At 45.4% G+C, this 14,529-nt stretch overlaps 1 protein-coding gene across 6 annotated transcripts in view; it reads right to left on the bottom strand.

Moving 5' to 3' along the window:
- Window positions 1–14,529, bottom strand: part of YEATS2 (YEATS domain containing 2) — a 58,770-nt gene that overhangs the window by 42,404 nt on the left and 1,837 nt on the right. For all 6 annotated transcript variants that reach the window (XM_020803045.3, XM_020803050.3, XM_072995747.2 and 3 more), the window contains 9 exons: window positions 13,582–13,695; window positions 12,423–12,520; window positions 12,233–12,325; window positions 8,543–8,782; window positions 5,846–5,961; window positions 5,003–5,164; window positions 4,197–4,308; window positions 828–872; window positions 113–296 (listed from right to left, as the gene is read on the bottom strand). In XM_020803045.3, coding sequence (XP_020658704.3) covers window positions 113–296; window positions 828–872; window positions 4,197–4,308; window positions 5,003–5,164; window positions 5,846–5,961; window positions 8,543–8,782; window positions 12,233–12,325; window positions 12,423–12,520; window positions 13,582–13,681 — 1,150 coding nt within the window. In that variant the 5' untranslated portion in view covers window positions 13,682–13,695. The remainder of the gene's footprint in view (window positions 1–112; window positions 297–827; window positions 873–4,196; window positions 4,309–5,002; window positions 5,165–5,845; window positions 5,962–8,542; window positions 8,783–12,232; window positions 12,326–12,422; window positions 12,521–13,581; window positions 13,696–14,529) is intronic.

The following is a 14,529-nucleotide window of genomic DNA, read 5'->3' as shown; positions in this document are numbered from 1 at the left end:
GCTACAGGAGCGACACTGATTCAGATGCATTCTGCACTTTAACTGGGTTAAAATGTTTGCAAAAGTGCACATACACTCACATGCACTCCATTGATACACTTGCATTTTTTACCTTTTTCAACAGTTGCATCTGTAATGGATTCACGTGTTTGCTTTGGTGAAGATGCTTTCACAGGTGCTGGCATATTTAATGGCAAATGCAATGAACTGGGGGCATCAGAAAGATCAGAATCTGATGACTGAGAGAAGATATATTCTTCTTTAAGCGAATGCCGATGCAGCTCAACATCCACAACCTTTCAAAAATAAAAGGTACACTACTGTAAGGGGACTGTTCATATGTACTCCCATGAAAAAAAAGAGATCTGACTAGAGCAGTGGTTCTAAACCTTGGGTCCCCAAGGGTTTAGAACCAAATAAATTCTTGGACTACAACACTCAGCATAGCTAGTGGTTAAGGCTTCTGGGAGTTTTAGTCCAAGAACATCCAGGGACCCAAGGTCACTAGTCTAGAACATGAAAAGCTTTGATGTGAAGGATCCCTGTTTCCAACCACACTACATTCCTCAAAAGATGCACCTGTTGTGTGGGGAGAGGGAAATGGCACTCAAATGGTTAAAACAGATGCTCTACCGAGCTAAAACTGGGCACCAGTCACACTCACTGGTGGTCTACTCAGTCACCATCAGTCAATGGTAATAATCAACTTACACTGCATACAAACTACCTGAGACTAATTAACTGACCATTAACATTTCTTTTGTTTTATCCTTTATTTTTTTAAAAAAATCTGCAATTTATTAAGAAAAGTTTTACAAACATCATACCGTTTCAGCACCAAGTGTCTGCAGACCGGTGTATGTTCTATCCAACTGCATGAACAATTAGATACAAAAAATTATAATTGTTTTTATATTAATATTAGCAAATATACAGGTACCGCTTAACAAAAACACTATATCATAACCGTCTGACCTCAACGTTTGTAGCTGTGTATTTGAAAACTTACGATACAAAGATAAGAATAAGTGACATACGAATTCTATCTTTCCATTCACTATAACACTAAAATGTAGGCATTCGTTCATCAAACCATGACTTCATCTATTTTGCATACCATAGGGTATGATGAAATGTACATGTGCCTACCATATTTGCTGGCGTACAAGACGACTTTTTGGGCCCAAAAAATATGCCTCCAAGTGGGGGGGGGGTTGTCTTGTATGCCGAGTGCTCTGAATGACGCGGGGCTGCGCTGGCCAGGGAGGAAGGCAGTCGGGCAGGCAGGCAGTCGGTCTGGATGGATGGAGGGAAGCACAGCCTGCCATGCCTGAGCACCCAGAGCCCGCCGCCGGGCTGCCCACCGCTCCGCACCGCTGAACCAGCTGCGCACTCACTCGCCCGCCCGTTTCCCCTCTTCCTCCTCCTCCTGTTGGGGGGCTCATCTTATACAGCTGGTTGCCTTGTGCGCTGGCAAATATGGTATACAGTGGTGCCTCGCATAGCGAGGTTAATTGGTTCCAAAAAAAACATCGCTATGGGAAAACATCATTATGTGAAACGTGTTTTCCCATAGAGATGCATTGAAAACCGGATAATCCGTCTCCCCCACTATCGGGCGCAGCCCTTTGGGAGAAGCCTCGGGGGAGGGGGGGAAGACGGCATCGGCTCCTGCCTTCTCCCCCACCACCTGGCTTCTCCCAAAGGGCTGCCCTGACTGTGCTTGCAGCAGCGGAAGAGGTGCCCGGTGCTGCAAGCACAGTCGGCCATGCCTCCCACCCTTCTCAAGCCGCAGGAGTTGGGTGGTGGGTGGGAGGCATAGCCGGACTCCTCGCCAGGCACCGCGGCTCCGATCCGATCTGAGCCGCGGTGCCTGCCGAGGAGTCCGGCCATGCCTCCCACCCCCACCCCCACCTCCTTCGGCTTGAGAAGGGTGGGAGGCATGGCCGGACTCCTTGGCAGGCACCGCGGCTCAGATTGGATCGGAGCCGCGGTGCCTGGCGAGGAGACCGGCCATGCCTCCCACCCTCCTCAGGCCGCGGGGGGAGGGTGGTGGGATCCATCCGGATCCCCCCACCCTCTCCCCGCGGCTTGGATCCGACCCGCGGCAGGCTACGCCATGCATGGTCGGACTCCTGAGAGTCCGACCATGGCCGGGGAAGCCGGCCGTGGGGAAGGGGAATCCCAGCGGTGGCCTCGGAAGGACCCTTCGGAAGGGTCCTTCCGAGGCCACCGCAGGCATTTTCCCCCAGCTGAGTGGCGGGAGCTTCAAAGCCCCGCCGCTCAGCTGGGGGAAAATATCGGCAGTCGGCGGTGGCTTTGGATGGATCCCAAAGCCACCGCCGACCGCCGACATTTGCCTTCCCAGCTCTCAAAGGGCTTCCCCACCACACATTGGAGAAAGCCCTTTGAGAGCTCGGAAGGCTCTCAGCGGCAGCGGGGACAGGGTAGGGGGTGTCCGAATGGCTTCCAGGCGAAGCACTGGAAGCCATTCGGAACCCCCCTGCCCCCGCCGCCGCTTGGATCCAGCCCCCGGCCGGTTCCCCTTGCATGGTCTGATCTGACCATGCAAGGGGAACCGGCTGGGGGCCGGATCAAAGCTCCTACCGCCGCCGCCGCCGCTTGGATCCGGCCCCCGGCCGGTTCCCCTTGCTTGGTCTGATCTGACCAAGCAAAGGGAACCGGCCGGGGGGGCGAATCCAAGCGGCGGCGGTGGTAGGGGCTTTGATCCGGCCCCCGGCCGGTTCCCCTTGCTTGGTCTGATCTGACCATGCAAGGGGAACCGGCGGGGGGCCGGATCCATGCTCCTACCGCCGCCGCCGCTGCTTGGATCCGGCCCCCGGCCGGTTCACCTTGCACGGTCGGATCAGACCATGCAAGGTGAACCGACCGGGGGCCGTATCCAAGCAGCGGCAGCGGCGGTAGGAGCTTAGATCCGGCCCCCAGCCGGATCCAAGCTCCTACCGCCGCCGCCGCTGCTTGGATTCTCCCCCCGGCCGGCTTTCCCTTCCATGGTTGGATCCGACCATGCAAGGGGAACCGGCCGGGGGGCGGTTCCAAGCGGCGGCGGTGGCGGTGGGGCTTGGATCCGCCTCCCGGCCGGTTACCCCATTCATGGCCGGACTCCTGAGAGTCCGACCATGGAAGGGGAACCGGCTGGGGGGCAGATCCTAGCCCCGGATGCCTGATAGGCATCCGGACCCCTGCCGCCGCGGCTTGGATCCGCGTTGCGGCCGGCTACCCCATCCATGGTCGGACTCCTGAGAGTCCGACCATGGCGGGGGTAGCCGGCCGCGGGGCGGATACAAGCGGCGGCGGCGGCGGGGGTCCGGATGCCTTTTAGGCATCCGAAGGGGAATCCCGGCGGTGGCCTCGGAAGGACCCTTCGGAAGGGTCCTTCCGAGGTTACCGCCGGCATTTTCCCCCAGCTGAGCAGCGGGGCTCCCGCTCAGCTAGGGGAAAATGCCCCCTCCGAAGGGGAATCCCGGCGGTGGCCTTGGAACGACCCTTCGGAAGGGTCCTTCCGAGGCTACCGCCGGCATTTTCCCCCAGCTGAGCAGCGGGAGCGGTCCTTTGGAGGCTCCCGCCACTCAGCTGGGGGAAAATGGGGCCCATGGGGAAAACATCGCAAAGCGATTTTTCCCCATAGGCAACATCGCAAAGCGATGGCAAAAGAGATTGCTTTTTTGCCATCGCTATGCGAATTCATCGTTAACCGGGGCACTCGTTAAACGAGGCACCACTGTATATCAATGCTCTTCTATTGCTGCCTGTCCCCAGATCTGAAACAGCACCAATTTGCTGCCTTTATTGGGCTTAATTAAGATTTTGCCTTTCTCCTCTTCTTAGACCTCAAAGCAACATTTCTTACATTATTCCTTTGTAGCCAAACCCAATCCAAATCTCCACTACACTTCCTTGTGGACTCAGAACCTGTGGCAAGAACAGGCGATGCAGTCCCTTTGCACTGTGTGTTTCCAACACTGAAGGAAATCGAAGCAACTCTTGTTCAGGTTAAGTTCTAAGCACTCACGCATATGCATGAATGTGTGTCCATTTTACATCACAAGATATACATATCTTGAACAGAGATCAGTCTAACCGAGGCAGCAGTAATTATAGTGTAATTCTTATGGAAGAAAATACACATAGAAGTTAACATTGTCGTCTGTGCATCACTAATGGAGTAACATTACCTTCAGATTGTGTATGATATCAATCCTTTTGTTCCTGCTATCCTTAAAGTGAATCTGAACCCGCACAGGAAACTCTCCCCAGCCCCGTCTGGTCAGGTGGAAAGGAGGCTCTCTAGGAATAAGGACGACATTGTAGAGGCCTTTGTTACTTATAGAAACAAAGTCTTCAACTACATTGAACATGGCATGAAAGAAATAGCATTCAATTATCATGTAGAACACTTTTTGAGCTTGGGGCTGGATGTGAGGGAAAACCTATGCTAGAAAGAACTGCAGGGAAGAGTCACCATAACATTTAAAGTACTCTCAAAATACTTGAGCACTAGCAAAAATTAAAACCCTGTCAGAAACTCTGAAGGACCCTCTATTATTGAACATACTACTCAAACATTGCACTCTGGCTACACGACTCTAGAAAGTCTTTAGCAAGCTCACAAAGAGATCAAGCTGTTCCCAAAAGGCTAAAATATATAGTCAAACACACACCCATATATGATACATAAAGAAAAGCAGCCACAGAAAGACACAGCTTTGTACAGAAAGGTTATGAGGGGAGATGTTGCTTGATTCTTTTTCCTGCATCCCTGTTCTCCCTTGGTTTTCCTGCTCTGGGAACAATTTTCAATCCATTCTGCCATGTCTTATTATACAAAATAAATATACCAAGGAAGATAACTGCCAACAGACTCTCTGAGGGGGAAAGTATCTGGGAGAAAGGTAAGAGAGGAAGAAAGGAGTGACTAAGCACTTCTGAAAGCACATCAGCATTTTTAGCTGGCTGGAAGATTCAGCAAAAGCTTTATTACCTGACTTCAACAAGATCATTAGGCTTGTAGCTGGGATGAAGAAAGAACCAGACTTTCTTCACAAAATGGTCGATGCTGGGCTCCCGTCGGGATCCTCGTACGTACACCATCCATTTGTGAGTGGACTGGTCATTCTCTTCTCTCTTATCAGGAGGAATATATCTGTCAGAAGGGGGAAAAACAAAAACAAAACACCACAACCATGAATTTCATCCTAACTCTCTTGATATACTAAAGTTCTAGGTGTTGCAGACCTTTTTCTCTGTCTGTGCTAGAGATGGGGGAAGTTACCTTTTTCAACCACAACTCATCCAATATACCAGCAAAGGGATATTGGATGAGACAGGCCACAGGGGATACCACATCATGCTGACTGAAGCTGACCACCATCGCCCATATGGCTGTGTTTCTGAGGGCCTTTCCTGCCAGAAGGGTCTAGTGGAGGTGTGATAGACTTCCAAACAGCATCACCCAATCCAGTGTTCCCTCCCCACTCCAGCTTTTCCTTTGTGCTTCAGGTGGGTCAAAGGAAACAAGAGGGATTGAAGGCACCCTCATACCAACATGACTAAATGGGCTGGCTTACTGTTCTCTTTTCTTTCAGGAAAGACCAGCAGGGATCAGATCTTATCCAGAAGTGAGAAAGCCACCTACTAGAATGCTTGGTTTTGTACACTACCACTCATTAATATTGACAGAGGTATAATTACAGTAGAAAAAAGTGTAAATCAGAATACCAACATTTTTTGTCCAGATTTTTTCCCCATCATTTTGCTAAGCACAATCCATATTTTAACTTTGTAAATCAAATAAATGTACAATCATAAGACTATCAATACTAACTTGGAGACATTGCCAACCACGATGGTTTTCTTTACAAACAGACGTGAATGTTCCTCATTGGAGAGACCAGTAATCCTGAGCCCCACTTTGCGATCTTTTGCAACACCAGAAGTGCTCTGAAGATGAAACATTAAGAAAGCCACTTAAGCACATGATTATTATAAACAAAAGCTTGGAAAAATAACGCTAGCTGAGGTCTTCCAGGAATTACAGTCCTTAATGTAATATTTCAAGAGTTGGTCTAAACATGTCTCCATTCTAGAAACCTCCCCTCATCACACATAATGCACTTTTAAGTTTAAAAAGTACATACTTTAGGAAAGAATTTGTGGAATGACAGCACAAGGACCATATTTCCAAGCTAGGCCAGACAGGCAGAAGAAAACCTGTTTCTATTCAAAACAGAAGCTAAAACACTTTTATTCAAAATAAGCATTCATGGACTGCAGCTGATCAAGACAGATGCAAAATCTGAGAGCTTCTATCAAACAAAGATAGTTAGCCTCCAAGGAGCCCATGATTCTTTGCTGATTTTGGTGCCAGCTGCTAACGTTGCTACATCTGCCTCCTAAATGCTTATACCCAGAAGGATGTGGAAGTTGAACCCTTTTGGCAGGAAGACTCTGGTCTTCACTGGATGACCAAAAAAAGCATCTGGTGGCTGCTGATCTAAACTGGATAGCTACAAATAAGCAAAAATATTTTTCACTTTGCAAATTTTTACAACAAAGGACACACTATCCTAAGACATACCAGGTGTCTAACCAACAGCAAGCTAAAGTGGCTCCACAGCATTATGAAAACTTGAAATCTAGTTTTCTTAAAAAAAAAATTTGTATGTAAAGACCTCTCATCATCTAAGGCTCAAAGCTGTCACTTCCTTAAATCCAGCACCCATAAGCAAATGATAGCCCTATCCCGGTTTAACTTCTACCCCATTCCCTTCTGACTTCAGCCTTGCCTAAAACCTGCATCTAGACCTAGAGAGGTTATCTCAAAAGTACTTCAGATCCCAATACGTAGTGGGGTGTAAAGGTTTAGAAAGAGTTAAGACTGAAGTGTGTCTGTCAGAAGAAGGGAGAAATGAGGAGGAGCAATGGGTGGAGGTATGGGAGGAGAATATAAATAGAGGGGGAGAAGTGCGGGATTTTCAGGCGAAAACAGGCGCGGAGAAAGTTGAAAGGGAAAAAGAGAAAGTGAAGGAAGTGAGAGACCTTACTGATGATTTTCCCATCCTTAAGGTTGGAGGACTTCTACCCAATCCTGTACCTCCACTAGAAGGAGTAGTTATCCAAGAGACTTTGGAATGGACCGTGGTGGTGTTCCCCAGAGGGCAGGGTTGCTGGAGGAAGGTGGTACGCCCGGATCCCTCTTTCAACCAGCCACCACTGGAAGGGGATTGGGCCCGCCACCTGTGCTGCGGGACCATCTGCGCAGTATGGAGCGCTCCTCTGAGGAAGCCTACAGACAGGGAGCGCTTTGGACCAGCTCCCCCATACTGAAGAACGAATATGTGGTTAATTGTTATGGACAGTTAGAAAAGAAGTTCAAACAGTGGGAGTTTCCTGAACCCACTGAAGTTGTGATTGACACGGCGTTGTTACACGTTAATAAAAGTTCTGTTAATGATGTTCAGAACTCTTCGTTTTCCACGTATTCTGTGCAACCGTCTGAAATTTATAAAGGACCTTTTGACATGGGGAAAAATCTAAAATACACAAGTCATCTCCTGTAGATGTCATATCTAAATGTGCCTATTCTCCCAGCACCCAAAATTGCCTAAATGGTGATCAAATTTGGATTTAATCATTTATAACGCAAGTCAGCAAATTAAAACATTTGCATCTGGTTAAAGTTCAGTTATGCATCCCTATCTTGCCAGCCATGCACTCAAAGGTGGTGCTGCAGGAATCACTGCTCTATCTCCTCATTTGAGTGGGTGGCTGATGGAGAAGCTAGAAAAGGTAAGAGATGCCGTACAACGTGAGTGGGTAGTTGTACTGGGGAGGCAGGGAAGGAAGCGCACATCACCTGAGGGATGGGCAAGCATGCAGGGGAGGCAGAGGGGGAGAGGGAGCTGTACCTGCACAACACCTGTGTGAATGTGGTGACAAATTGGGTCGGACCTTCGAACTGAGGTTTATGCCCATCTCTAGAGCTGATCCAACAACAACAACAAAAAGCAGTTTTGCACTGTTCAGGGATACAGCTGGCTTCCTTCTCCAACAGAATTTTTCCACTTATTATTGGGGGATTAAATCTGTTTCCCTTCATCTGAGGAGAATCAATTACTCTAACTGCATTCAAAAACAGTATACTGTACACCAGAATGAAAAAATACCCATTTCCTAGACCTCTGCTCTGAAGGTGTTAAGATCTGTAGAAGTTATACTAACATGCAGTCATGTAAGGTTATGAAAGATGAAACCAAAACCACAGCACAGCAATTTTGAAATGATCTCTGTCCATACTGCTGCATCAGCAGGAAATAGATAGCAAAGAGGAATGCATGCTTAATTGACCCTTTTCTTTATGGCTGCGTCAACAGAGCTTTCTCCCTGCAACCACAGAAACAATCTCTGTGGGGTTTTGAAAAACAGAGCAGAAGCCAGGACTATGCTGCCATGACTGTTCTGAAAGACAAAGAACATTATTTCCTCCCTCCCACCTTGTTTTTGACACCTCTGTTCATTTTACCTGCCCAGAATTCTTGCTCAGTCTCTGGTTGAATTTATTTGACAATCTCTCTTCTGCCTCCGGGTTACCATTGTCCCTTCCCATTAAGTAGTCTGTGTGCTGAGACGATTCACTCTCCGAATGGTTAACTGACAGGGTTTCTGACCCCTGATTAGCTGGTGAGGATGATCTGGATGGAGATTCCAAAAATTTCTTGATGGACGGATGGTTAAAAGCCATAGGGTCACAGGTCTTGTTTCCCTGAAAGAACACAGCAGCTGCAGCATTTCAGACTGGCTCAAAATTAGATTTGGAGAGAAAATAATAGGTAGCTGTTTCATACCAGGAGAGGCTATTTGATGAACTAGCCCAGTACTCTCTAATTCAGGGGTGGGTAAATTTCAGGCTTGGAGAACTAGAACTCCAATATCTACTGACCAGAACATGATGCCCAAGACAGATGTATGGAAATCGCAAGCACTTCTACTCCAAAACCAAATCCTGGTTTCTTCAAGCTCCCTTCATTTCAAAAGTTGGGGAAGAGGAGAAAGTCATTGTGTTGTTGCTACTCGCGAACAGCTGAGAATGAGAAATATCTGCTGACCTACTGCAAATCAACAGCAGATGCAGATCCATCTGCGAGTAGGCTCAGATGTGCCCACCCTTCTCTAGCTGGCAGGGCCTCTTCAGGGCCTCAGGCCACAGTCTTTCACATCACTTAGTATGTGATCCTCTTAAAATCCGAGTTCAAGAACTGAATGTATGACCTGGCACATGCAAACCATGTGTTCCCTTAGTGAGCTAGAGGCCCCTGCCAGAATATCAAAAGGAAGAGAAGAAACAAGGAGATTAGATGCCAACAGGGCTACTTTGTAAAAACGAGCTCATTCACACTGTTCTGGAGACTAATCTGGAGTCCTTGCAGAAAATATGGCTAACCTATGGCAGAGAGGGCTTGTTCTCTCTTTATGACTACGAGTTATCACATTTGTTTTTTTTTTTAAAGTTAAGATATTAGCCAGAGTTCTATTGTGTTATGCGATCACATTAACTGCAATTATGCAAGCAACAAGCGACAGTTTGCAAGTTGTCCTTCACAACCCATAGTCCTCTGGTTGTGCAATGCTTGCACAGTCAGATGGATTATTGATATTCAGTAGATATGAGCACAAACGGCAGTTCAGCCCAGTTCGACTCAAAGTGTGGTGCTGGCATGGCGCACTCCCCTCTTCCACTTCCTCTGCAGGCTTGCCCATTCCATGGATAATGTGGGCTTCCCTCCCTGACTTCCCAGCGTGACTGCCCACTCACCATTTGCAGCACATGCTTCACTTCTCCGCCTCCTCTGGCAGCTGCCCACTCAAAGGAAGCACTGCAGGATTCCCCACCCTGCCTTCTTGTCTGAGTGAGTGGCCAACAGAGGAGGCAGAGGAGTGAAGTGCGCACTGTGAATGCTGAGTGGGCAGTCACACCAGGGAGGGAAGCACACATTGCCAGTGCCCTGTGCTCATGCAACACTTGTGCGGGAACAGAGCCAAATTGGTCCAAACCACTGAACTGCAGTTCCTGCCCATCTCTAATATCCAGCAAACTGCAAAAAACATGTCATTATTCGTGTGGCATTTCACAACAGAATTACATCCATTATGTGCTGCTAGGTTTCTTTTCACATTGCTTCTTTAGTGTAAATTTTAACACATACTATGCTGGTAATAAACATAATATACGGTTTTATCCTTTGCTAGAAAAACATTCATCACAAAAACAGACAATACATGCAGTGGGAACATTAATGTCAAAGACTCCTGGGACATGCAGGGTGCACCAGTGTGGTTTATCTACAGGCAGACAGCACATTTCCCTTAATGAGGGTTCATACTGGGCTACAGCGAGTTTCCTTAAACGTAATTATCTGCCATTCACCTTCCTTAAGCATCATATCGTCTAGCAGAATGGCAAATCCAAACAATCAGAGTTAACTAAAAAATAATGCATGTAAGAGAATATACAGTAAGAAGATGAGGAATGTGTGGCCCTCCAGGTGTTGATGACCATTGGCCCTTATCATTGGTTGTCTTAGCTGGGGGCTGCTTTTCACTGATTGATGGACCACATGCCTATCAATTCTACTTTAGTGTCCTCACATCAAAAAGTATTTATGTTATTTGGACTCTCACATTTGCGAAAAGTGTGAGAAACTTTGGAAAGGAGACTTTTGTCTCAATATTCCAAAAGTTCTTAACTGATGAAGTTAGATGAGTTGCTTAGTTTTAATTCATGAAATAGAAAGCTAATATACTAGATTCTGGGACGTGGTGGCGCAGCGGGCTAAACCGCAGAAGCCTGTGCTGCAGGGTCAGAAGACCAGCAGTAGTAAGATCGAATCCACGTGACCGAGTGAGCGTCTGTCGCTTGTCCCAGCTCCCGCCAACCTAGCGGTTTCGAAAGCATGCAAATGCAAGTAGATAAATAGGTACCACCTCGGTGGGAAGGCAACAGCGTTCTGTGTCTAAGTCGCATTGGCCATGTGAGCATGGAATATTGTCTTCGGACAAAACGCTGGCTCTATGGCTTGGAAACGGGGATGAGCACCGCCCCCTAGAGTCGAACACGACTGGACAAAATTTGTCAAGGGGAACCTTTACTTTTATACTAGATTCTGAACTATGTTTCTGAATCATGGCTACTCCTGTTAACAGAAGCTCCTGTTCAGTGCTGACTGCATTGTTCTATATTAAGGATAGCAAAGGATAGAAACAAAGCTAAAATAAACCATAGTTCTTTGTTCAGAAAAAACCATAAGGGAGCACCATGTGCTTGTAACCAACAAGTTAAGTGTTACTTGGCTTACAGTTTGTCTCAGCTCACTCATGCAGCCTCCTCCCTCAACACAATGCTGAGAAATTTGTAAGAAATTAAGATATGTAACAGATTTTTAAAAAATGAAAGCAGAGGGAAAAGATAAAAGAGGATGGGGAAGAACATATGGGAGAAGGACAGAAAGAGATATGAATCTCAATTTAAATAACTATGATAAGAGGGGGCTTTGTTTCCCAAAGATAAGTATAAAGTCAATACTCCCTGCCTTAGTTAAATGATACATTCAAGAGCACCGATTCAGAAGCTGTAATCTCAAAAGCATTGGTACATGGGTTACCCAAAGCCTTCGTGAGAACAACTGCAGAAAGCCTATGACAGTGACAGTGACCCAATGGAGACCATACATTTCCCATCTCTGGTCTAGAAGAAGTGCCTGTTTCTCCACAGGTTCCAGAGAGACTGCATCTTGAAACTGGAATGCCAGGAGCCTTAGAAGGGCTTGAAGATTTAGCTACTCAGTGTGGTCTATTAAATCAGGAGTCTCCAAACTTTTGAGCATGAGGTTTACATTTTATATTTTCCACATTTTTGAGGGCCGAAGGAACGTGCATGCATACGTGTGGCCACCTCCTGCCTGCCTTTTGAGTGCTATTGTTTTAATGAATAAACCATAATAACTAATGAATACAATGAATATATATTTTATATATTAAATATGATAACTAGCAAATAAAGCAAACAAATACGTAAGTAAAGAATAAGTTAACCTATAAATAAGGAAGTTTAGGGAAAGGGCAAGACAATCTCCTTCTCTCTCTTTTTTTTTCACCAGGTGAACTCATCCCCTCTACCTTACCAAATATTCAAAAACTTTGTTACAAGAATATTTACCTCTCCAACTTTAAGGAGACCAGCAGAAGCATAATAGTTTGCAACAATGCAAGCACGTAATTTATCCATCATTCTTCTTGCTTCAACAAGGCGCTAGGAAAAAAAGATGAAACTCTTGTTATGAAGTATGGCGATTGAAACCAATTGTTGCTTCCCCTTGCTATAAATAAGAAACATGAAATTTGTATACCTGATCTATGACTTCAATCTCATGTTCTTTATTCTTCATTTCTACTGAAAACTGCTCTTTGACGATCGCTTCAATCTTCTGTACTGCAGCATCTCGAGCTACATGAAGAGAGTCAATAAAGATGAAGAAGATTCTTATGTGGAAGAAAATTATAGCATTCTGAACACTGCATTATCCTACTACTTTCTGGACAATCTGTGTGAAAATTGTATAATATTGTATAATATTCCCATGAAGGAACCAAGGAAGTGAATTATACAAAACACAGTTATGAAACAATATAACACAAAGATACACCACAAATTTCAGCAGCATGAATCACAGCTCACAGCTTTACCCAGAAGCAGGCAACTTCATGTCCTTGAAATAATATGGATTATAAAATCCATAAACCTTGCCCAGAACAGCCCATTTTCAGGGACTATGGAAGTCATAGTCCAAAACATCTGGAGGACACCCAATTGCCCACCAGTTTCTGAGATCCGGAGCCTGTTTGGACAAATGTTCAGTAGATAAACAAAAACAACTAATGACTGAAATCCTATGAAATCTAACTTTCTGTGTTCCTCCCTCGTAAATAGTTACAATTTTTTGGGAGTGGACGCACATGGTAGATTGGTGCATCTATTCTCCTTGAGAACCACGTCTATGGCAGTATGTCTATAATGAAGCAACAGACAATTAGGTTTGGGCTTATGCTGCAAGCAGGATTTCAGTCATTTATGTTAAAACATATGGATTATCTCTTTTAAAAAATGTATAAACAGCATAAGTATCTGTAATAATCTGTTGATGATAGGAACACACCTGTCACATGTCCCACCACACCGAAAAAATTTCCCACCTTCTTGGTAAGCTTGGTGCCACTACCTTGGCTATGCAGATCATGTGAAAAGAGTCTTATCCAGATATAAAGTAGTATCATTTGAAATGAAGTGCCAATCTTGTAATTTATTTATTTATTTTAAACGAAACATTTCCTGATCCATCAGTCAAGCTCTTTCAGTTTTAAAATACTAGTGATACTATGAGAGAAAAACAAACAAGCAAACAAACAAACCACAAATCTTTGCACATTTGGGAGAACTAATATAACACAGGCTTAAAGTCTGACTCTTCCTCCCTGCTACCTCCATTCAGCCTGGAAACAAATCTGTACCTGATTGTTCAGATGCTTTGTGGTGTTTATTTGTATGTACAACTGAGATCTCCTCATAGTCTGGATCCATCTCATCGATTGTCCTCTTGACTCCCGACATGTTTGGCCTCTTTGCTGGAGGAAAGAGGTAACAAAATACCAAACATTAAATCAAAGCATCACAAACAACACAAGTGTCTCTCAAACCAGCTTCCCTGTCGCTACTGAGATGGTACGAGACGGAAATGGGAAATCAACTCCTCTGTCCTTGATCACTCTCTGGGTTGACAGGAATTGCAGTTCAACATCTAGAGGGTTGCAGGATGCCATTTTCTTAATCTACAAAGTGGTTCACTATTTTCATAAGAAACTGTGAACTTTATTCATCTATAGAGCCTTCTGGCATAAACTAAAAATAAGTTAACACAAACTACATGCACAAGGGGAAGAAACCATGTTATTATCATATGCAACATCAATTATAAGTATTAGTAACACAAACAGACCCACACATCTATTGTTGCAGTGCTGATAATGCTTGTACTTGTTTTTCTTGGATTTTCCAGAGTATAGGATGGAGCACTAAGAAAACCAGAAAAAAACCTACTGGATAGAGGCCATGATAGGCTAAGTAAGACAACAAATGGGTTAACCCTACATGTAAAGGAGTGTGTGAACGGGTCGTACTAAAGACTCTTAAAGTATTCAAAATCTTGTTGGGTTTATACTAGTTGGGAGGAAGGGTGGGTCACTGCAAGTTTTGTTTGGTTTTTATTCCATGTCAGGCCTTTTTAAGAAAAACAAACGTATTCCCATCATGGTGGGTAATTAATTTATGATCAGTCATAGGTTTGCAAAGGTGTTCTCAGAATGGGACTGCTGTAGATAATCTTTCTGGCCATAGCTCTACAGTTCTAAGATGGTGATGATGCTACATCCTCCTCTCAATGACTTTCATAATGAAGAAAA

Source organism: Pogona vitticeps, chromosome 3 (genome assembly GCF_051106095.1).
Source record: "Pogona vitticeps strain Pit_001003342236 chromosome 3, PviZW2.1, whole genome shotgun sequence".
Taxonomy (NCBI): Eukaryota; Metazoa; Chordata; class Lepidosauria; order Squamata; family Agamidae; genus Pogona; species Pogona vitticeps.
The sequence above is the reverse complement of the archived record's forward strand: the minus strand, read 5'-3'. Positions and strand labels throughout refer to the sequence as shown.